Source organism: Camelus ferus, chromosome 9 (genome assembly GCF_009834535.1).
Source record: "Camelus ferus isolate YT-003-E chromosome 9, BCGSAC_Cfer_1.0, whole genome shotgun sequence".
Lineage (NCBI taxonomy): Eukaryota > Metazoa > Chordata > Mammalia > Artiodactyla > Camelidae > Camelus > Camelus ferus.
In genome coordinates, this window is record NC_045704.1 from 66107305 (window position 1) to 66127861 (window position 20557).

General features: G+C 37.5%; 1 protein-coding gene across 2 annotated transcripts; it reads right to left on the reverse strand.

The window, feature by feature from the left end:
* Positions 1-4581: 4581 nt before the first annotated feature.
* On the reverse strand, positions 4582-19665 carry TMED5 (transmembrane p24 trafficking protein 5). 2 transcript variants are annotated; one of them, XM_006190911.3, is made up of 5 exons: positions 19274-19665; positions 14151-14248; positions 8754-8937; positions 7981-8035; positions 7182-7391 (listed from the first exon to the last, which is right to left on the reverse strand). In XM_006190911.3, exons 1-5 carry the CDS (start codon positions 19451-19453, stop codon positions 7330-7332), a joined length of 579 nt encoding a protein of 192 aa, XP_006190973.1. In that variant the 5' UTR covers positions 19454-19665; the 3' UTR covers positions 7182-7329. The 2 variants fall into 2 exon arrangements, with proteins under 2 accessions (XP_006190972.1, XP_006190973.1); XM_006190910.3 differs by lacking the exon at positions 7981-8035 and having other exon boundaries at positions 4582-7391; positions 19274-19649.
* Between the last annotated feature and the right edge of the window lie 892 nt (positions 19666-20557).

Below are 20557 nucleotides of genomic sequence, written 5' to 3' on the forward strand. Positions count from 1 at the left end.
AAAAAGGAGAATTAGTGAAGTGGTTCCAAGAGAGTGAAGATGCGATTTAGAGGAAAGAGGCGATGATGGGGAAGGACGGAGGAGGTAGATGAGAAAAAACAGGAGGAAATCTTTTAACAACTTGTTTTTTACCCCAAGTGAAAAAAATTTACTATTTCCTAACTATGATATAAAAAATATTTCTCAGTGAAAAATTCAGAAGACACAAAACTTAACAGTTTATAGTTCTGAAAATCCTCCAAGTTCTACAATCTGGAGATAATGGTGTATAAGCCATAGCCTTCAAGCCTATCTCTGTTTGAAAGAGGATTGTTCATGCTGTTTTGAAACTTCACTTTCCGCTTAATAGTGTGCTTCATCTTTGTTCCAGCAAACACTCTTCTGGCATTGTGGCACAACAAATGTGTTCTGGGCATCATGCTGGGTGCAGTGTTCAGAACAGACACATTCTCTGCCTTCAGATATCAGAGTCTAGTAGAGGGTTAGTGTAACTTAAGTCTGATACAGTGTGATCAGTGATTTGAAAGGGAAGTGCAGAGGGAGCATGGAAGAGGGGCACAACCTAAGTTTGAGGGATCTGGCAAAACTTCCTGGAGCAACTAATGACAAAGCTGGAAAAATGAGTGGCTGATAATTCCTGAATATTACTACTAGTATTCTTCCCCATTTACACTGTCAACTCTTTAAAGGCAGATTCTTTGCTTTTGTATTCCCCGAAGTACTGGACATAGTGATCAAATTTTCCTTTTTCTGAAATATTAAACTTTGCCTTGGGTATACTGTGATGCATGTAATGGGTACTAGAGGCTACTGGGAAGCAAAGGTAGCACACCTTGACCTGCCCTTGAGTGCCAGAGAGGAAATGCTCTCCTCTGTTTGGACATAAGCCCTTAGACGTAGTGCTCCTTTGTCTAAACAAACTGAACTTTGCAGTCTTTTCTCCTTTGCTGTTTATCCAAAGGATAGTAATTACCAGCACACTTGTTTTTAAATGTATGTCCCTTTGGCAATAAAGAACTTACAATGGTTTGTATTATACTTAGTAAGTTGTTTCTCAGTTGCATGTCCTGTATATGTCTTAATTCTAAAATCCTTTACAACAGATTTTGTTACCTTTATGGGTGAAGGAATCAATCATACAATGTTTAAGATTTTCCTTATACATGTATTCCATGATTGTCCACTGAAAAGTCAGCATTTGAAAAAGTCAAGGATAGCGTCTCTTGAGATTCACATAATGATTTTTCAACATTTGAGAAGTAGGTGTAGTCTTCCTATGTTGGTATTCTAATAACCACTTATTGGTAATATAATCTCTGGACAATTTTGGGAAATGTAATTGCTCTGAAAAGGAAAAAAAAGGTTAACTTTGGACTCTTCTTTCATATTTCATGTAAAAACGATCAGGCTCAACTCCTTAGCACCTGGAAGAATACCGTGTTTCACCTTCCTGCTAATAAATAAATCCTTAAGAACTGAACCAATACCTAAAATGACAATTGTTTTTTCAATAAGAATATTTTGGTTTTATTTAAATTATTTACTCATTCCTGGGTTCATTCAGAAATATGTATATTATAACACACTAATGTCTGTTTCAGGTATAAAATTCACCTGCCCCATTTTTGTTTTAAATTTTTATTTTGAAATAATTATAGATTCACAAGACATTGCAAAAAACAAAAAGTACAGGGAGTTCCTGTGTACTCTTCACAGTTTCCCCCAATGGTGACATCGTACGTATACTACAATATCAAATCCAGAAAATTGACATTGATGCAATCCAGAGTTTATTCAGATTTTACTGATTTTAGAAGCACTCATTTCTGTGTGTGTATATAGCTCTGTGAATTTGATAACATGTATATTTGTGTAACCATCACAATCAAGACTGAATTGTTCCACAACAAGCCTGACTTTTTTAGCCACATTCCCTTTCTTCTCTCCATTCCTAACACCTGGCAACCACTAATCTGTTTTCTATTGCTATAATTTTGTTATTTCAAGGATGTTACATAAAAGGACTCATACAGTGTATAAACTTCTACAATTTCTTCCCCACTAATCATAATTCCTTTGAGGTCCATCCAAATTGTTGCATGTATCAATAGTTTGTTCTTTTTTATTGCTTCATTGTGTTCCATAGTATGGTTGTACCAAAGTTGAACCATTCACTCTTTAAAGGACATTTGGGTTATTTCCAATTTTGAACTATTACAAATGAAGTTGCTATGTAGAATATGTGTGCAGGCTTTTATTTGAGCTTATGTTTTCATTTCTCAGGGATGTGTCCAAGAATATATATGCTGGCGTGCATAGTAAGTGCATATAGTGTTAAAAGAAACTGCCAAAATATTTTCCAGACTGACTACCACGTGAGTGTGATCCAACTTCTCTTACATCTTACCAGCATTTGATGTTGTAACTATTTATTTATTTTAGCCACTGTGGTTGACATGTAGTGACTAGAATTTTTCTAATGGCTAATGATGCTGAACGTCTTTTCATGTGCCTATTTGCCATCCACATATTTCTTCAGTGAAATGTTTGTTCATGTCACTTGCTAATTTTTTTGCTGTTGAGCTTTGAGAATTCTTTATATACTCTAGTCCTTTCTAGGATACGTGGTTTCCATCTATTTTCTCTCCGTTATCAGCTTATTTTTTCATCCCCTTAACATGCTGATCGCTCACTGTGGACTGAGTGCCCCTGAGGAAAAACAACTGTCACCCAGCTTTGGGTGAAGTAGCGATCAATGTGTTAACAGTCTTCCATAGAGCAAAAGTTTTCACTTTTGATTAAGTCCAGTTTATCGGTTTTTCCTTTTATGGGTTTATTTGCTGTTGAGTGTGGACATTCTTTGTTTAGACCTAAGTCCTGAAGATTTTCTCATTTTTTTCCAAAAAGCTTTATAGTTTTAAGTTCATGTTTTTACCTGTTTGTCCCAATTGCTTCACCATTTATTTAAAAAGCTGTCTTTTCCCTATTGAATTGCTTTTGCACCTTTGTTAAAAATCAGTTGGACTTGGTGTATTCCAGAATCTCTGTTCCATTGATCTATGTGTCTGTCCCTGCACCAGAACCACACTGTGTTGACTCCTGTAGCTGTTAACGTAGGGTAGACTATTTTTTTAAGATTGTCTTATTCTTTTGCCTTTCCATTCTGTATAAACTTTAGAATAAGCTTGTCCCTGTCTACAAAAAACAAAATGAAATTTTGCTGGATTTTGCTAAGAATTATGTTAAATTTGTAGATTAAGGAAGAACTGACCTTTTTACTATGCCGAGCTTTCCAGTCTCTGTACACGGTATGTTTATTTATTTAGGTTTTCTTTCGCCAGTCGTTTCATACTGATCCTGTACATGTTTTGTTAGATTTATACCTAAGTATGTCATTTTCTTTGACAAGCAAGAATCAAGCAAAAGAACTCTAAAATGTGTCTTTTGAAGCTCTCGCCTTTTCTTTCAGCTTTCTCCTATCAGTAGTATTACTGAGTGTTTTTGGAATTGAAGTTAAGAATAGAAAGTTCATGTTTATTAGGCCATCCTTCCATTTTATTCCAGATGTAGACATAACCCCTTTCACTGGGGGTGGGTAGAGCTCAGTGGTGGAGCACATCTGAGCATCCACAGGATCCTGGCTTCCATCTCCAGTACCCCCATTAGAGAGAGAGAGAATCCCATTCACAACGTCTGATCGTTATTGCCCCTCGAAAACTTCCAGGACTGGGGAGCAGTCCCTTCCTTTACATGTAAGGGAGTTCATCTCACTGTTGGACAACTGATTCTTATTGTTCATTTTGCTGTTGACTCATGGTCATTGAAGACCTCCAAATTTTTTTCCTGCCCTGTTTTCTCACTTTTCCTTCCAGATGCGGGAATCCATAGAGTCTATCTCAATGTGCTCTCAGGACATCATCTTAGGTCTGGATTCTTCATTCTGTGTCCTTCTCCCAGATACACATTAAGTGTTAATTATGGCTCCAGTTTCCAACAATACAAGCCTTCTAGAAGCCCAGACACCGGAAAGTGATGGGAATGCAGAAGCAGAAAGGTGCCTAAGGAACCCTACCAGCTTGTGGAGGAAGAGTGGTACGAAGGAAGTCACCAGTAACATGCCAGCCTTCACCATGCTCTGGACTCTTACACGCTCTTATTTCCGCAGTGGGGCAGAGGAGGAGGACAAGCTCCCTGGGCGCTTACCTGGCATCCCAGACTTTCAGAACTGATGCCCTTTGTTTGCCTCTGTATGCTGAGCACCTTTTAGTTACAATGCATGTTTGGGCAACAGAAGAGTAAGTGCATATATAAACAGAACTCTAATGCAGGGTAGAATGATACACGATAAAAAGTGCAGAGAAGTATGGGTTTTCAAATGGAGGGGCTAAGATGACATCAATAAAGGTTCTAAGGATGAGACAGCACTTACAATGACTGGCAGGTAAGTAATACATTCTTTGTAACATTTACTATATATATTCAGCGCAGCATTCACTCTTCATTTACTGTGGCTGCGTCCACAGCTATCAAGAAGTCTGAGCGACACTGACTGTGCATTATCACACTTCAACGAAAAAACCATCACAGAATGAATCCATTTATTTAAAAACTTCAGATAAAGACTTTTCTTTGGGGAAGCATACAGTTACAGGGACTCAATTTTTTATCAATTTTAGGACACAATGCTTAAGAAGGATAAACACACCTAACGTAAAATTACATGTCAGTTTGTAATTCATTTCAATGTTATTTCAACTACTTATTCACCTTCTATGTCTTGACGTTCACATGAAAGAACAGCAATCATTAATGAACCGAATGCAAATCATAGTGGAACTCTAGGCCTTAAATATTGTATTTTAAAAGTGTACATAATTAAAACCTGAAGACAAAAGCATATTAAGTGATAAATAGCTTACTCAACTTTAGCCTAACTTCAGTTTCAAAACTGAATACTGACATTATAAAACCATATGATGCAGATAAACAATATTCCTTTAGAAATATTAAAGAATTTAGTTCTTTGCTTACAAATTTTACTTTTTAGATAATACAGGTAACATGCTTCTTAAATAATCTCTCTTTTCGCTTTGTCTATAAAAATAAAATTGTCCTCAATATTCCTAAATTTGTTCTCCAAATAAGGCCATTATTATATATTGAGAAGTCACTGAACCAAAGGTGTAAAATTAGTGGCACAAATCACATGTGGACGAGGATGTAACAAAGTCATTGTCAGGGAAGGAGTCGGACGGAGCACAGCACAGTAACCAGCCATACGTTAAGAGGTAGAATCTTAATCACAGTTTCGTGGGAAAGATGCAGTAGTTTGTGTCTGTGTTGTTCATTAGGTATAGTACTTTTTTGCTTCTCACCATGAGTTTAGCAGAAGGGGACGGGGGGGGCTCCTCATGGGCAATAATCTTACTGGCCCTTGTGTTACAGGGGCTACTCCTGAACACTTATAAAGCACTTTCTTGGCCAGTTAAGGTACTCAGTCATCTATGGATGGCATTTATGTATCTCATTTTTAAAAAGGTTCAGAGAAGGGAAACCTAAGCTTCTATTCTCCCAAAAAGAATAGGGGGGAATGTATCTCTTTCTGGACCACTCTTGAAGTGTAAATTACAGATGAAACCACTCTCTGGATATCATTATTGCTCATTCACAGTCCCAGCAGTTCTAACCTACAGACGTTGTTCTGCACTCAAGTTTGTAAGTTGATTGTTTTGAACTCCTACGTCATAAACAATATTACAAATGGGTGTAACCTAAAAACTCTATGCCATTCATAATGTAACTAAATTACTAGTACTTGAGTAAGAGGGGATGGCAGAGCCGATACGGTCACTCACATACTGAGTGTTTAAACTTGGAATTCTGTGGGTTTCCAATCCTTGCTTGAATGTCAGTAAATAAAGTGGTCAGAAATGTCATTTTATGTATGTTACAATAAAAACTGTAATAAATATGTACCCCCAGGAGAGTTTATGTTCCATAAAATGTACCTGAATAATTGAAAGATAATTCAAAACAGAATAAAACAATTGTAAAAAATAAAACCCACAGCCAAAACTCAGTTTCTTCCAGTTAACTGAAAATTAATCTCATGATTGATATTAGGATTGAGTCATTATTATGAGCCAACCAGATTCCAGATACTTATTTATAGTTTAAGTCAACTTTATTTTGACTGGATATTCTCAGATTTCCCTTATTTCTTTTATATTGAGTTTATTCTTTATTGATTTTGAGAACTCAAAAAAGGAGATATTTATATTAGGCCCGGATTCTTTTAGCAACATTTCCTTCACAACTGCTGGTAATAATGTATCATCTAAGTCAGTAAATATGTTAAAACTAACATAACACTGTTGGTAATACAAAATAAAATTATTTTCCCTCACATTTAATTTTAAGATCCTATATCTTAGTTAAGGACTAGACAGAATGTATCCTTAGGGAGACTGAGAGCAATCTATAACTATTCTTCACTTCAAAGTGAAAATCTGTCCTAATTTTAGTAAGTTTGACAGCATTTTTAAGAATTATTCAAAATGTCAGCTTTTATGAGTACAGGCTAAGTATATAAAACTAATGCTTTCTGCCTATGTTTTAAAATGAAACATACTTGGTTCTAAAAAATCTCCCATCTGTTTTTCATAGCTATGCTTGTATTTACATCATAGGAGATACATGGAAAAAGTTGAGTCTTTGTCTTCTGAAGATATCCATGATTAGGTAATTTGCAGGTGATTTATAACTTAATATACTGAAAAATTCTACAATTTGCAATTGTCACATTTACAAAGAAATTTCTGGGTAAGAGAATCTTTTAAAAACATTGTCTGGTGTTACATTTAGACCCAAAGTTCATTTATTTAAATCACCTAAGACAATTGCAAAATTTTTTCAAATTAGGAAACTGCCGTTATTAATATGGCTTCATTCATTTGTATCTGTACCCTGTAAGTTATTTGTTATACACTTAAGTACAACTGGAACAGTAAGATTACTTGTACAGATGACAGTGAAGACTTTTCTTTCACACTGAAATTATACTTATGATAATGCCTGAAAATGTTTTGGAAAAGACTATTAATAGTCGACTGTAATAGTTTATTGCATTTTTCTGTCCTTTTTTTCAACGTTAAACACCCAAGTTTGGAGTTTTAAGTTCTACTTTTCCTCTTATCTTCAAACAGACTCTTCAGCATATAAACCTGAATGGCTGACACCACCACCATTACTACTAAATTAACCATAGACCAGAAATTGACTCTATCAAAGTTGCTTTCTTGTATGTTTCGATCACGAGCTTCAAATGCTCTAAGCAGAGTCTGGATATGACCACTTTTGCTTAGTCTGGACTTGATACTGTTGATGGATTCCTGGAGATAAATAAAATAATTTTAGTATAAAACAATGCTCAGTAGTTTTAAGTTAATTAAAAAATGTGCTTCACAGTACTCATATTAGTTTAATATCCAAATATAATTTTAATTAAGAGACAGGTACTACTTAGATTACCTAAAGATCTTTATTACATAAAGTTTATGGAATAGTCCTCATGATGTATTTATTGCTTACAATTAGTTATTTAAAAAAAGAACAAAGCTACTGTGAATTGAAAATAGGTAATATGAAAATATATTTGCATGGCATAGTGCCAGTAATTTAGACATACATTGTCTTCTTAGCCCTTACAACAGTAAGAAAACGACTATGTTTTAAAAAACCTAACTGATGACAGCTTTTGGGTATTTACATAATGCACTATGCGTTTGTAATATTTTCTTCTTTGAATGTTGGTCTGGTCCAGTTTGGTATCCAGCAAGACATACAATGTTTTTATCTCACAAAGTAGTAGTGAAATTAGAAATATTTCAATTTTAGATGCTCTTATTACTATACATCCAAAAGTATAATCTGTTTTTAATACAAAAATGTTCCAGGATCACATTTATAAAACAGGCTTACCAAGAGGCATTCTAAGTTGTACATCTTCCAAAAAAACTATTTTTATAGCAGGGTCCTGGTGAAAAATGCCTTGACAACTATAAATTGTCTACATGAATATAAGGTAAATTGAGATTCAAAATGATGTCAAGGTATTGATGGCAAAAAAAAAAAAAAAAAAGAGATTTGCTTAAAGTCCTCATTTAAATGCAAAAAATATACACAAAATTTCAGACTGCTCTGCTAAATGTATAAAACTACATTTCATTATGCATATTTATCATAAAGCATAAAGCAATACAAGCAAAGAAGCCATAATCGAAATGTTTTTACTCCTGAGTATAGTGCTAGCTTCTGATAGTAATTGCTAGGTTTGGTCTGAGTAATGTTAACAGTATTGCCAAATTAATTAATCAAGTAAAATCAGATTCCATGTTATAAAAACTATGCTGTGAGAAGAAAAATGCCTGTACATCTTAAATGTATACAAATTACTCAGTTTTACTCTATGTGCAAGTATGCCACAGATCATTACACTCTTCTGTCTGTGAACGTTCTAAGGGAGTCTGTGTTCAAATTCTAGTTGTCCCTCTCTCCGGTTATGTGACAGAAACATTACAAAATATCCCTAAGTCATAATTTTCCTCATTGAAAAGATGGAGATGATAATCCTCATAGAGGTAAGTAAGGATAAATGAGTTAATGCAGATAAAATGCTTAGCTCAGTGCCTATCATGTAGTAAGGTCTCTGGATGTTAGTAATTTTTATTGTTTTATTAAAAGACCATACTGACCAGAATGTCTTCCAGTTTCATATCCAACATATCTGTGCCAGTAATGTATTTCTTCCAGTCCTCTTGTTCTTGCTCCTGTTCTCCCATGTTATCCAGGATTAATTCAAAGAAAATCACCTTCTCAGAAATGGTACTGAATGTATTATCAAAGCAAAACATGTAGTCACCAACTTCTGTCTCTATCCTGTATTTCAAAAAAGGACATGTCTTCAGTTATCTGTACTTCCATCTGGGATCAAAGGAAAGACTACTATAAAAGAGAAGAAATAACATGGTTTATAATAATTGGATAGCTTGTTGATAGAAAGATTTCTTTAATATTGAAAGATAATTAATAATTTCTTGGGAAAGTGGCAACCTGGAAGTATACATTCAAGTACTTGCAACTTAAGATGTGCTTGGTGTTTACTCAGTGAATTATGGTAAATAATCTTGACCTAATTTTTGGAAGAGAACAGGATTAAAAACCTAGATACATGGTAATTCACAATGAACCTTAATATTTGCACATTATTAAAAATAATTTGTAATGAGTTCAATTCATACGGAAATATCACTATAAACCTCCCCTTTAATTGAGATTAATCCGTAAAGTGAGTTTTGTTTTGTTTTGTTATGAAAAGCAGTGATGCAGACATAGAAAACAAACTGGTTATCAAAGGGGAAAGAGACTGGGGGGAGTGATAAATTAAGAGTTTGAGATTAACATATACACACTACTATATATATAACATACATAATCAACAAGGATCTACTGTATAGCACAGAGAACTATATTCAATATCTTGTAATAATCTATAATGGAAAAGAATCTGAAAAAGAACATATATGGATAACTGAATCACTTTGCTGTTTACCTGAAACTAACGCAACATGATAAATCAACCATACTTCAATAAAATTTTTTTTAAAAATTAAAAGTGATGGATTGTCCTAAATGCTTTCTTCCAGGCCCCTTACGAATTAAGTACATCTTTATAATATCGTTTACAAAGATTAGGGATGCGTTCAGTGGCCAACAACCAGAGATTTACTCAAAGCGGCATTACCTTTACTGAATAAATGCCACTCACATCTAAACTGAACTTAGGATCTTGATCCCATTAGTGTCACAGTCAAGATAACTGGCCTGGGCAGAGTTACTTTAGCAAAGTAGTTTTCTAATAATTTTTTTGTAGAGAGAAACTTTAACAAACAAAATATTGCACAGGCTAATGACATGAACTACTGCTGGCCATAAAAAAAGTTCAAAGTTCAAAATGTTTTAGTTTTTGTTGTGACTATTCATGGAAGGTTGGTCTAAATGATTTTCAAGGATCTCCAATATGCTGGACTGCTTAAATTTTGAGGCAGCTTATATTATTTTCTACAACTTTCTGAGCAACATGTGATTCTCACATCTTTTAAGCCAATCTCCATCCTCTCCCCCCCCTTTTCTGACTTAACTGTTTTGTTGAAGCATAAGAGAGAACTACTCAGCAATGTGATTGGATTTTAGCATATATACGATAAATAAAAATAGCCAATACTTGTATACCCCTTCATTATTTACACACTGCTTTCATATATTTTCTCTCTTTTAACCCTTACCCTCATGTTTGAAACTGGGCACAATTGACCTTTTCAAGGTAAGTAGAATAAAGTACACATAGATGAAGACACTTGCCCATGATCACGCAGCCTGTTATTGGCACAGGTGAAGCTGGGTTTTCTGCCTCTCAAGTTACTTGATCTCTCTACAGTACTGTTCAGAGCCAGCCTGTATTCTTCACAGTCTCCTCAATCATGACACACCTTTGTCTTTTGAGAGTGCATTTCACCTTTGGAAGGAGCCTGAAGCAAATGCTGGTATGAACACAGCAGGGAACAATATTAAAAGGAATAAAACAATGAAATGTCATGACTGTTATGTAACATGACCTAGATGTGGGGCATTTCCTGAGAAAATTTTCCCACTATATTCTGATTAATGGCATCACTGTTACAGTAAGTGTATAACCACCAAAGGTGACTATTCTGAAGGGCAGAATTCACTTAGACTGTGCATTCTCGGTGGAGGGATACTGCCCCCTAAGGGTGAAAACTGCTCAAGAGGGGCAGAAAAATCTTAGATATGGTGGTACTGTGACCCTCCAAAGCTCAATCCTACCTGACAAAATCTTGTTCCTTTGTATTTAATTTTCTCTTACTGGATTTTCTTGAGCATATCACAAGCACCATGAGTTCTTGAAAGATATACAAAATGTATGCAGGACCAGTGCTACAAAATGTTAGCACACAGCTGTGACGGGAGGACTGTAGATGGACTGACTGCTTGATCCAGGAGTCATGGTCGAGGTGGCCTGCACATGCCTGCTGATGCCACAGGCTCCCTGGTGATGTGTGCGTCTGGCTGCCTGGCGTTATTCTCTACAGCCTTCTGTGAGCCTAACTACTTAGGAATGTGACTAGATTTTAGCATATATATTATAAATAAAAATAGCCACCAATACCTGTACACTCCTTCATAATTTACACACTGCTCTCATATATTTTATCTCTTTTAATCTTGAATTTTGGGAGGGAGTTTGAATAAAACTAGTTTATATTTTATTATTTAATTTTACAAAGGTTATTCAACTCATCGTTAACTATGCCAAACACAGGGGAAAAAGTCAATAATATCTGAATGACTTTTTGAGTAGCTAAAGTTATTTTCCCACATCAAGCAAAAGTTTAAGGTCACTGAAAGAAATTAATGTAATTTGTTTCAATCATTCTACTTTTCTTGAAAAATGGAATGATTTAAAAAATTTTAATTACATTACTCTTATGTCTATAAATTGCTAATTTGCATATATAATTAACAATATATAAGCAAATAAATTATATTAAAAGTTATTCAGAAAATACAAAGTTAGTGTTAATGGTTTTTAAATCTTTTAATTTTGTCTTAGTTTTATTTAACCCAACTTTATTTAGCCATTCTTAACCCTGCAATGGATAAAAAGGGTAAGCTGTGTTAACTATTCTTTTTATAGATAAAGCACAGACAGATATACAGTAAAAAAAAAAAAAAAAAAAGGGCATGTGGTATATCTTTGGTATTAAAATTTCATGGGAGATGATGAGGGAAAAAGTGCCTAAAAAGGCTACATGGGGACGGTGGAGAAATGAAAAATGTCTGAGAAGCACTGACTCAGATAAACTCAGGAGTTTAGCACGTGTATACAACACACAAAAAAAGATGTTTACTACTTTCTAGTCATTCCTATATTAACCTCTTTCTAAATCTGTGTTGCCTGCCTTTAATACAAAGGACTCTTATTACTGCAAATGATACAAAATATTACCCAAATAAAAGCAGACAAAAGAGTAAATTTTCCTTCCAAGTAGAAAAAGAATTAGCATTAAGTCGTCTGGTGTGAGTTTGGGTACTATTAATTCAGTGGTTTAGAAAAATGCTTTTATATATGACTCCTCCTCATTGCAGGCAGTGCTAGACAAACAGGTATTACCTACGCTGTCTAAGGCTCTGTCTGGAGACATTTTTACTACCCTGACTTCCGGAAGGGACAGTATTTGTTTCAAAGATTTAATTTAAGGAAAAAAAAAACTATTTCAGTGGTATAACTGAGATTTTAGTTGCCTTTAAAAAGTTAATATAACTAAAGATAAAATTTCTGTTTAAGTCTAATTTTTAGAAAGTAGATTTGTAAATTTGGTGTACTGGTTAAGAGTTGGACTGACTGGTTTTAAATCGTTGCATCGCTGTTCATTAGCTGTGTAACCTTCAGCAATGTACTTAACTGCTCTGTGCCTCAATTTCTTCATTGGTAAAATAATAATATCATGTACCTCACAGGACTGTAGGGAAGAATAAAAAAAATACATGTAAAGTGCTTAGAACAGTGACCTGGCACATCAAAAGAACTCAATAACTGTGAATTCTTATAAACTCATTCTTTTCTCCTGTGGTTTAATGAGAGGTAATTCTATGCAAAAAAGCAGTAAGATACTTTCCCTCCAACAGTTAATTTTAATTTATCTATAACTGAAAGCAGGAAATTAGAAAGAAATTTAAATTGGCAGAAATTCTATACATTTTCCATATTCTGACATTTGAAGATGAACTACACTTTTACTTCTTGTTCATACACCTATCAAGAGAAAGCTTAGTTAATTCCATGTATATCAATCTTAACTGACTTTTAAAATTACTATTCCTCTTATATTTATCAACAGTTTGTGCAAATTTTTTGAGCTCTGCATAGGTAAAAATGCCGTTTTCAAAAGCAGTTTTAAATGAGTATCTTAAAAAATTATGGTTGAGACACTCCCCCCCACTCTCGTTCACTCATACATGTATTCAGTAATTACTGAGTATCAGTTACATGCCAGGTACTTTGACTAACAAAGGCTAATAAATTATAACAATAGCTAGTACTTACATAGTGCTATGTGCCAGAGATGTTCTAAGCATCGTATGGTAGAAAGCAGGAATTTTAGTTCATCCTGCCTCCTCCTCTTAATAAATGTGTATCCCTGCAGACTTATTTAATTTCTCTGAGCCTCCTTGTCTGTAAAGATTCCTTGTCTGTAAAATGGGAATTGGGGAATCAAAGAATCTATCTCACAGTGCGTTGGAATGATTAATTTAGAAGCATGTAAAATGCAAAGCCCAGTTTATGGCAAATATTAGACACTCCATACTTGCTCTTCTTATTCCTATAAACAGTTCGAACATAATAACGAGTAAAGAAAGTGCTACAGTAAAATAATAGACTGGAACAGACTAACACCTCTGAGATACGAGCAAAGAGAAGTGAGACATCAAAGGACAATGTATGGCCCTTTTATCAAACTCTAAACTCAAAGAGTTATAAGAAGTATTTTCTTTCTCTATGGTTTCCTGTGGTCAGATCTTTTTACTTTCAGGTCTTCTAATTATCTAAAAAGAGTGAGGTTCAAGTAAAGTAAAAAGTTACACATGTAGAGGTGTATTGTTCTGTTGTTTTAAGAAAGAAAACAACAGGCAAAGAAGATAGAGCTAGCAGCTCAAGGAACTTTAAGACACATATCTGCAATAGTAACTTCTAGCTAAGATGGAAAACGCCTGTGCTGTCCAGAAAGGCAGGCTCAGAAGGCCACAACAGACCGAGTGCCGTACCTAGGGAATACCTACCTAACCCAAGCAAAGCAAACATTCAGTCAAGATCAAAAGAACGTGCCTAAACAAAAAGGAGGTTAACAGAAGGCATTTTAGCTTAAGACAGACCACTATCAAGGACGGACTAAAACGTTCATATGGAAGCATTTGATTCTGCTACTTAGTATCAGATGTGCTGAGCCTGCCGGCTCCGCCAGCAGCCCAGGGGCATGATTCGGACTGAAGAGCTCAACGAAGTGATTACTTACGTGTGAACTCCATCTGATCTTCTTTGTTCAAAAACTAGGGTTCTTCCTTCTGGAGAGGCAAGATGGAAATCAATATCTAATCCTGCTCCATCTAAAACCTACAGAAAGGCACAGAAGGAGATAACACATTTTACAAATTCTGAAAATAAGTTATATTAAGTAGATCGTTTATGAGAAGATTTCATTTTTAAACCCACAGGGTAAGACGGTCAACAGACTCATCTTAGGGCTAGAAAGGAGCACAAAGACCATCTGGTTCAAAATTCCATTCATTTTTGGAACATGTCCCTTTGGTGCCAATTCCTGTTGCCATCATTACATTTAGGCCTTATGGGTATTATCGAAATAATCTTCCTAAAACAGTGCCTTCATTGAAAAGCCCTGCAGAGTAGAAAGAAACACAGAAGAGAGTTCAACTTGGGCAATTTAGGGTTTGCTATGTAACTTCTGAGTTTCTTTCCTCCTCAGTAAAATAATAATTAGCTACTTCTTAGCCTGGAACCCAAGGCCTCCATGATCTGATTCCAACCGACTTCAACGCATCATCTATTTCCCAATATGAACTGTATAATCCAAGTAAGCCATTTCCTTACTGGACAATAAACATAACCTTTTCCTTTACAGTCTCCAAATGTCCTGATGATGGTGACGATGGCAGCTAATAAGCACAGTTTATGCCACACATTGTTTCAGGTGCTTTATCCTTCACAACATGGCAAACAAGTGGCACGGTCAAAATCTGAACTCAGCAATCTGCCTCCAAAGGCTACTCTTTTTCTTATATAACATCATTTTATTTTTTTCTTGGTGGCTTTAATGGAACAAGATAAAATATTACCTACTCCTATGCTCTACTTAACCAATCAACAGAACTGGTTTCAAATGGCTAGCTAAATAGACATAATTCTTTTTCTTCTTTAAATCTCAATGAAATGAAGAAAACATAACAGTACAAATAATCCATAACAACACTTGAAATCTAGGAAAGCTGTTAACAGTTTGAAGAGTAAGGAATTTCTGGAAGATAGTCCACTGAGCTACCAATACCTATCAATCTCAAAATTCTCCCACAGACTAGAGAATCATCAAGTGTTTGCTGAAACTGATGCCCTGATTTTCATGTTATTGGTTTTTCTCAGAGAATCAAATTCTGAAAAAATAATATAAATAAACTTTAAGATGTTTGTATTATATATCAGATAATTGTATTATATATCTTCAGAGAAAATCAAGAATGCAAAATTCATTAAAAAATGAAGATGCTGATATGAAAAAGTTCTTAGAAAAAACAAAAATGTGATTGCCAAAATAAAGCCTTAACAAATGTAATGACAGCAGAATGGACAAGGATAGAGACTAAAAATCAGAGAACTAGAAGGAGCCAAGAAATTCTCAGAACGAGGTAAAAAGGTATAGGCAGAAAGTCTGAAGGCAATGGTAAGACCTGTATGAAGGACAGAGCTAAAGATTTCAAATACCAGCTAGAGCATTTCAAAAAGAGAGGACCAAGAGAAATGAAGAGAGGAATTTATCAAATTAAGAGAATAAAAATTCCTGCGCCAAAAGATAAAAATCTTTAGACTAAAAGGGTCTAACAGATGTGAAGCAGGATAAATGAAACAAGGTTAAAAAACCCTACTGACTTTTCCAACGGATTTATAAAGAACAACCTAGAAACTTCCAAAGCGAAGTAGCAGAGAACTGCAAAAAGCAAGAACTGGCACCAGCACGCCTGCGTATACACCAGATGCAGAAATCACAATGGAGTCATGTCTTCAGTGTTCCCCAATGAAGAAATTATGTTTACTGAAGTGAAAGCAAATGTAAAGCCATTTTCAGATATCCAAGTACTCAAAGTGCTCAAAAGTATTACTCAAGGTTATCCTCCAAAAAAACCAAAACCATATCCATTAAATCAAAAAACAAGCAATATAAAAAAACTAAGCAAAGACGTGAGCAAAGCAAAAGATATTATTGGTAGTGACTGTCATGCTTCATGAAATCGTTAAAATGGTATTTAAAAATACAGAAGGTAACTTAAAAATTATACAAAATATCTATTGAAAATATAAAATAAAACAGTACCATAATCTGAAACTAAACTTCCCAATGATTTCAATGGATCATGTTGGACGACTGCCACTTTCCCTGCTTTGTAATAGTCTTTCAGTCCCTCAAAGTGTTACTCAGTCTTCTTCCTCAGAGCCTCGCATTGCCACATGCTGTTCAGTTCACCCATCGCCTTGTTCCACTCCCCAGCACTCCCCCTCCTCTGTTATCCCTAGTAAGCCATCCACAGATCTGAATTCCACTTCTAGGATGTCTTCTCTCATTTCCCGGATGAAAACAAGCTCTCCTACTAAACACTCTCATAGCTTATGAACTTAGCTTCACAGCAGCACTTAGCAGAGTTCTAACTTCACACTTACTAGTATAATACTTTGATAAACGTCCTTCCCCTCACAAGACTGCATGAGTGCAGGGAGGATATTCTTCTCATCATTGCTTCTATAATACCCAGCATGTTTACACAAATTAAGCAGTCAATAATTTAAAGTTTTAAGTGATCTATTTTATTTGTAAGATAAATGTATTGACATTAAAAAATTTCAAGAACTTAATACAATGTGGGGCTGGTCAATTATCCTAAGTGTCCTGCTACACCTGAAAAGTAAGTAATGGTTAAAATTGTTCAGTATGTCACAGTAAACCAAGGACAATGTCTAGAATGTCTGTTCCCTGACATTTTATTTTTTTAACGGAGGTACTGGGTATTGAACCTAGGACCTCAAGCATGCTAAGCATGCACTCTACCCACCCTCCCTGTTCCCTGACATTTTAAAAACTAAAACAAAACCCAGTAGCTTGTAGTCATTGGAAAATTAATCACGGAGTTGGAAAATGCAAACAAAGGGCTGAAGATGATTTCCACCCTATGAACTGTTCCAACACTGTCTAGGACAACAGACACTTAACAATTTTACTTCTTTTCTCAATCAAAACGATTACATTGTTTAGGGAGAATGCTTTAGGGGAATAGTCCCTTTGAGAGTGATTAAAGATGCAAAATATAAAGCTAAACCACACCAGCTACATAACTCAATATGTGTAAATGTAAAAAAAAAAGCTAACATTCATTTAATGTTTACTAAGCGTCAGGGATGGTACATGAACACTTAGGTCAAATCAACTTTTACTAGTACCATTTCGATTTTAAAAGTGTAGGGTTAAGTAACTTGTTCAAGATCATACAGGTAGTATGTGACAGAGTCAGGATTTCAACCTAGCCATTTTTTTTCTCTACTGTTGGAGCTCTTAATCATAAAAGGTCAGTAGTTTAAAATAGATTTCTTCCTTAATACCTGGGTAAATACTGATGAATTCTGAGCAATAAAAATTGTTTTCTTATCTAGACTATTTCTCTAACCCTGTAGTTGATTTCCTTGCCTTTAATCTTGCCCTCCTTAAGTCCACCTTCCACATTGTAAAACACTTTTGACTCTTACCACAGTGCTTATTAATCTTCAATGTCCCTCATACAGAAAAAGGTCAAAGCTAAGCAGCATGGCACAGAAGCTAAGATTCATGATTCATGATCTAGCCTCCTGACTGCTCCAGTCTCTTTTTCTTCTCCTCCCTAGACTTTATAGTCTTGAAAGCCAACAAAAACTCTGCACTTGTAGTGTCCACTACACATTGCCCACTGCTAAAATACTCATACTATGCATTTTCAGAACTGTCTATTCATTTTGTTCCTTTTCCTGAAATGTCCCTCCTTCCTTGCATTCCTGTATCACTTAAGCATCTTTCTAGATTCCAATTTATTTTCTCCCAAAATCATTTTCTGAAACCCTAGAAGAAGCCCTCCTCCAATAGCACCTAACCATATTTTACTGAAATTATTTGTTTATGACCCAGTACTTAAATATTAAGATCCTTGAAAAGGGCTCTTTCTTTTGCTCGTTGGCTCCTCCATGTCCAACCCTCCACCCTCAATTATCGACACATGGTAATTGTTCAGTAAATGAACTTTGAACTGGACTGGAAATCAAGAAATATTGAGATCTAGCCTCAGTTTTGCTCACTAATTATATGACATCAGATACTTTACTCTCTATGCTTACTTTATGCATCTATAAATCTAATTCTAAAGTTCCTTTGGATGAAAATTCTACTTGGCTCTATATGTGACCTGTTTTTGAAAAAAATTCTCTACATCAACTATAAAAAATTAACATCTGGTTAAAAATTAAGTAACTTGTAAAAAATTTAAAGATGACCCATACCAAGGTTTTTTGTTTTTTGTTTTTGCAGTGCTTCTTAGAAACATTGAAATCAGATGTATTGGAGCTAACAAGATTTCTTCTTAGAAATTACTCTCTACCAGAATGACTACATAAATCAAGACAATTCCCCATAATATTATGCAGACAGTAAAAAAAAAGAAAGCAATGGTATGAGAGAAAGGCTAAGAATGCTGAATGAAAGATTATAAAGTTTTAATATACAATTAGATCTATTTGGTTTTTAAATGGATATATAACTGAGAAAAAAATGTACCATTAAACACACCAATAGCCCCTTTAAAAACATTCCAAAATAGGATTTAGTGATAATCACATGGTCACAGTTCAAAAATCCTTAACTGAAGCAATGACCGTGTAGATTTATAATACCGGAACTGGGTGAGAGTGGTGGGGGTGATTAAAGCAAGTGTCACCATCTCATCCAATGACTAAGGAGAACGTGTATTAGGCCTGTATTGTGAAATTCCCAGGACTGCAGCGTGTCCGGGCTAGAAAAGCCTTGGGCGAATTATGAAACCAAGAGAAAAACGACCGACATCACCAGAGCTGGCCCCTTTCCGACGGGAGGAAAGGGTCAGGGTTAGGGTTGGAGCGCGGCTAGTGGTTCCAAGTCCCGCCCGGCGTCTCGGTCCCCAGCCCCAGCGAGCGCCGGGCCTCGTGCGCCTGCGCAGGAACCTGCCCGCGTCCCTGGCGGCCTCGCCCTGCACACTCGCCCCTCCACCACTCGCGCCGTCGGCAGGAAGTTTCCGAGCGGGTGAGAGGCGGCGAGGCGCAGCTACGCAGAAGGAAGGAGGCTGGCTCGGCCTCGGCACTTACTTGGTACTCGATCTCCAGCGAGGCCTTCAGGGGCATGGGCTGGTAGAAGCACTCCTTCTGGCCCGCCGGAAGGGTAAACGTGAAGTCGCTGTCTAAGGAGGGCGTGAAGCCGGCCGCCCCCGGCAGCAGCAGAGCACCCAAGAGCACTACCGGGAAGGGCAGCCAGATCTCGCCGCCCATCCCTGCCGGGCCGACCTCGGGCTGAAAGAGGCGTGGGGGGGGAGGTGTTCCTGGCGCCTCGGCCCCACCTTTACCCCCCGGACTCCTCAAGGCGGGCAGGGAAACTCGGAGACTGAAGACACTCCAGGCGGAGGCCGGGACGGAGGGGCGTTTCTCACGGGGGAAACGCCGGCCTACCGAGGGTGGGGGCTGAGGGCGGAGCCCGCCGTCCGCGTGCACACCCTCCCGGACCTCGGCTCCCGCAGGCCCGGCGTCAGCACCGCCCACTTGGCACCCCATCGGCCTCGGCGCCCCGGCTCCCCTCCCACCAATGGGCGTCGCGGCGGTGACTGTGGGAAGTGTAGTTCTGGGGGAGAGGCTGGGCCTCGCTCGCGGACCTCAAGTCCCGACAGGCCCCGTGCCCGGCGCCGCTCCACGCACGGCCTGCGCCGGGGGCGGGGCTGCGGCCGAGGAGGCGCGTCCCCAACGGCTCCCGCGGCGGTTGGAACTCGGCGTGGCTGGGGCTCGTTGCTTTCCCGCGTCCTGTGTCGGGGGTTCCACGCCCGGGCCCGCGAGCCGGTCCGAGGTTTCCGAACGCAGACCGGAGCGCGGCGTGCGCCGTCGTCGGGTGGGTCTCTCACCGCGACCTCGGTGGCGAGCGGCCGCCTCTGAGGGTGGGAAGCGGCCCGCCTTGGGGAGCTCGGGTCCGCTCCCTCTCCGTCCCTTGGATGCGTTTCGTCTGGTCCTCGGCCTTGCCGCGCTCGCTGCTCTGCAGGGTTGTATTTTAGCTGAAGAGAAGTCGGAGGGGAAGCTGTCATGTTTTCCTCCGCTTCTTCCAGGGGAACCGGTTTTGTCAAATTGAGCGTTCTTGATACAGGACAGTAACTGTAAAGTTAGCACCTCCTTCCTGCATGAGGAGGCCTTTCCCACCGCAGCCCATCTCCGTACGGGCAGGGATGAGCGCTTGTTCTTCTGCGTGGAGGGTGTGCGTGTGCGTGTGCGTGTGCACCTGCACACGCGTTGTTCCTGGGGCCTGTAGGTACCTGAGGGGCTTTCCCACGTACGTGGATTTGGTTGAATCATGATATCGAGTGGCATTTTAGAATTTGTCCAAATTTCCTTTAC

Bases quoted from the DNA above. Each gene is read 5' to 3' on its own strand.
- TMED5 (XM_006190910.3), bottom strand. From the start codon at position 19,453: ATGGGCGGCGAGATCTGGCTGCCCTTCCCGGTAGTGCTCTTGGGTGCT. The intron at 14,249-19,273 runs GTAAGTGCCGAG...GCCTTTCTGTAG, and splicing joins CGCTGGAGATCGAGTACCAA to GTTTTAGATGGAGCAGGATT. The intron at 8,938-14,150 runs GTAAGTAATCAC...TTTGAAATACAG, and splicing joins AGATCAGATGGAGTTCACAC to GATAGAGACAGAAGTTGGTG.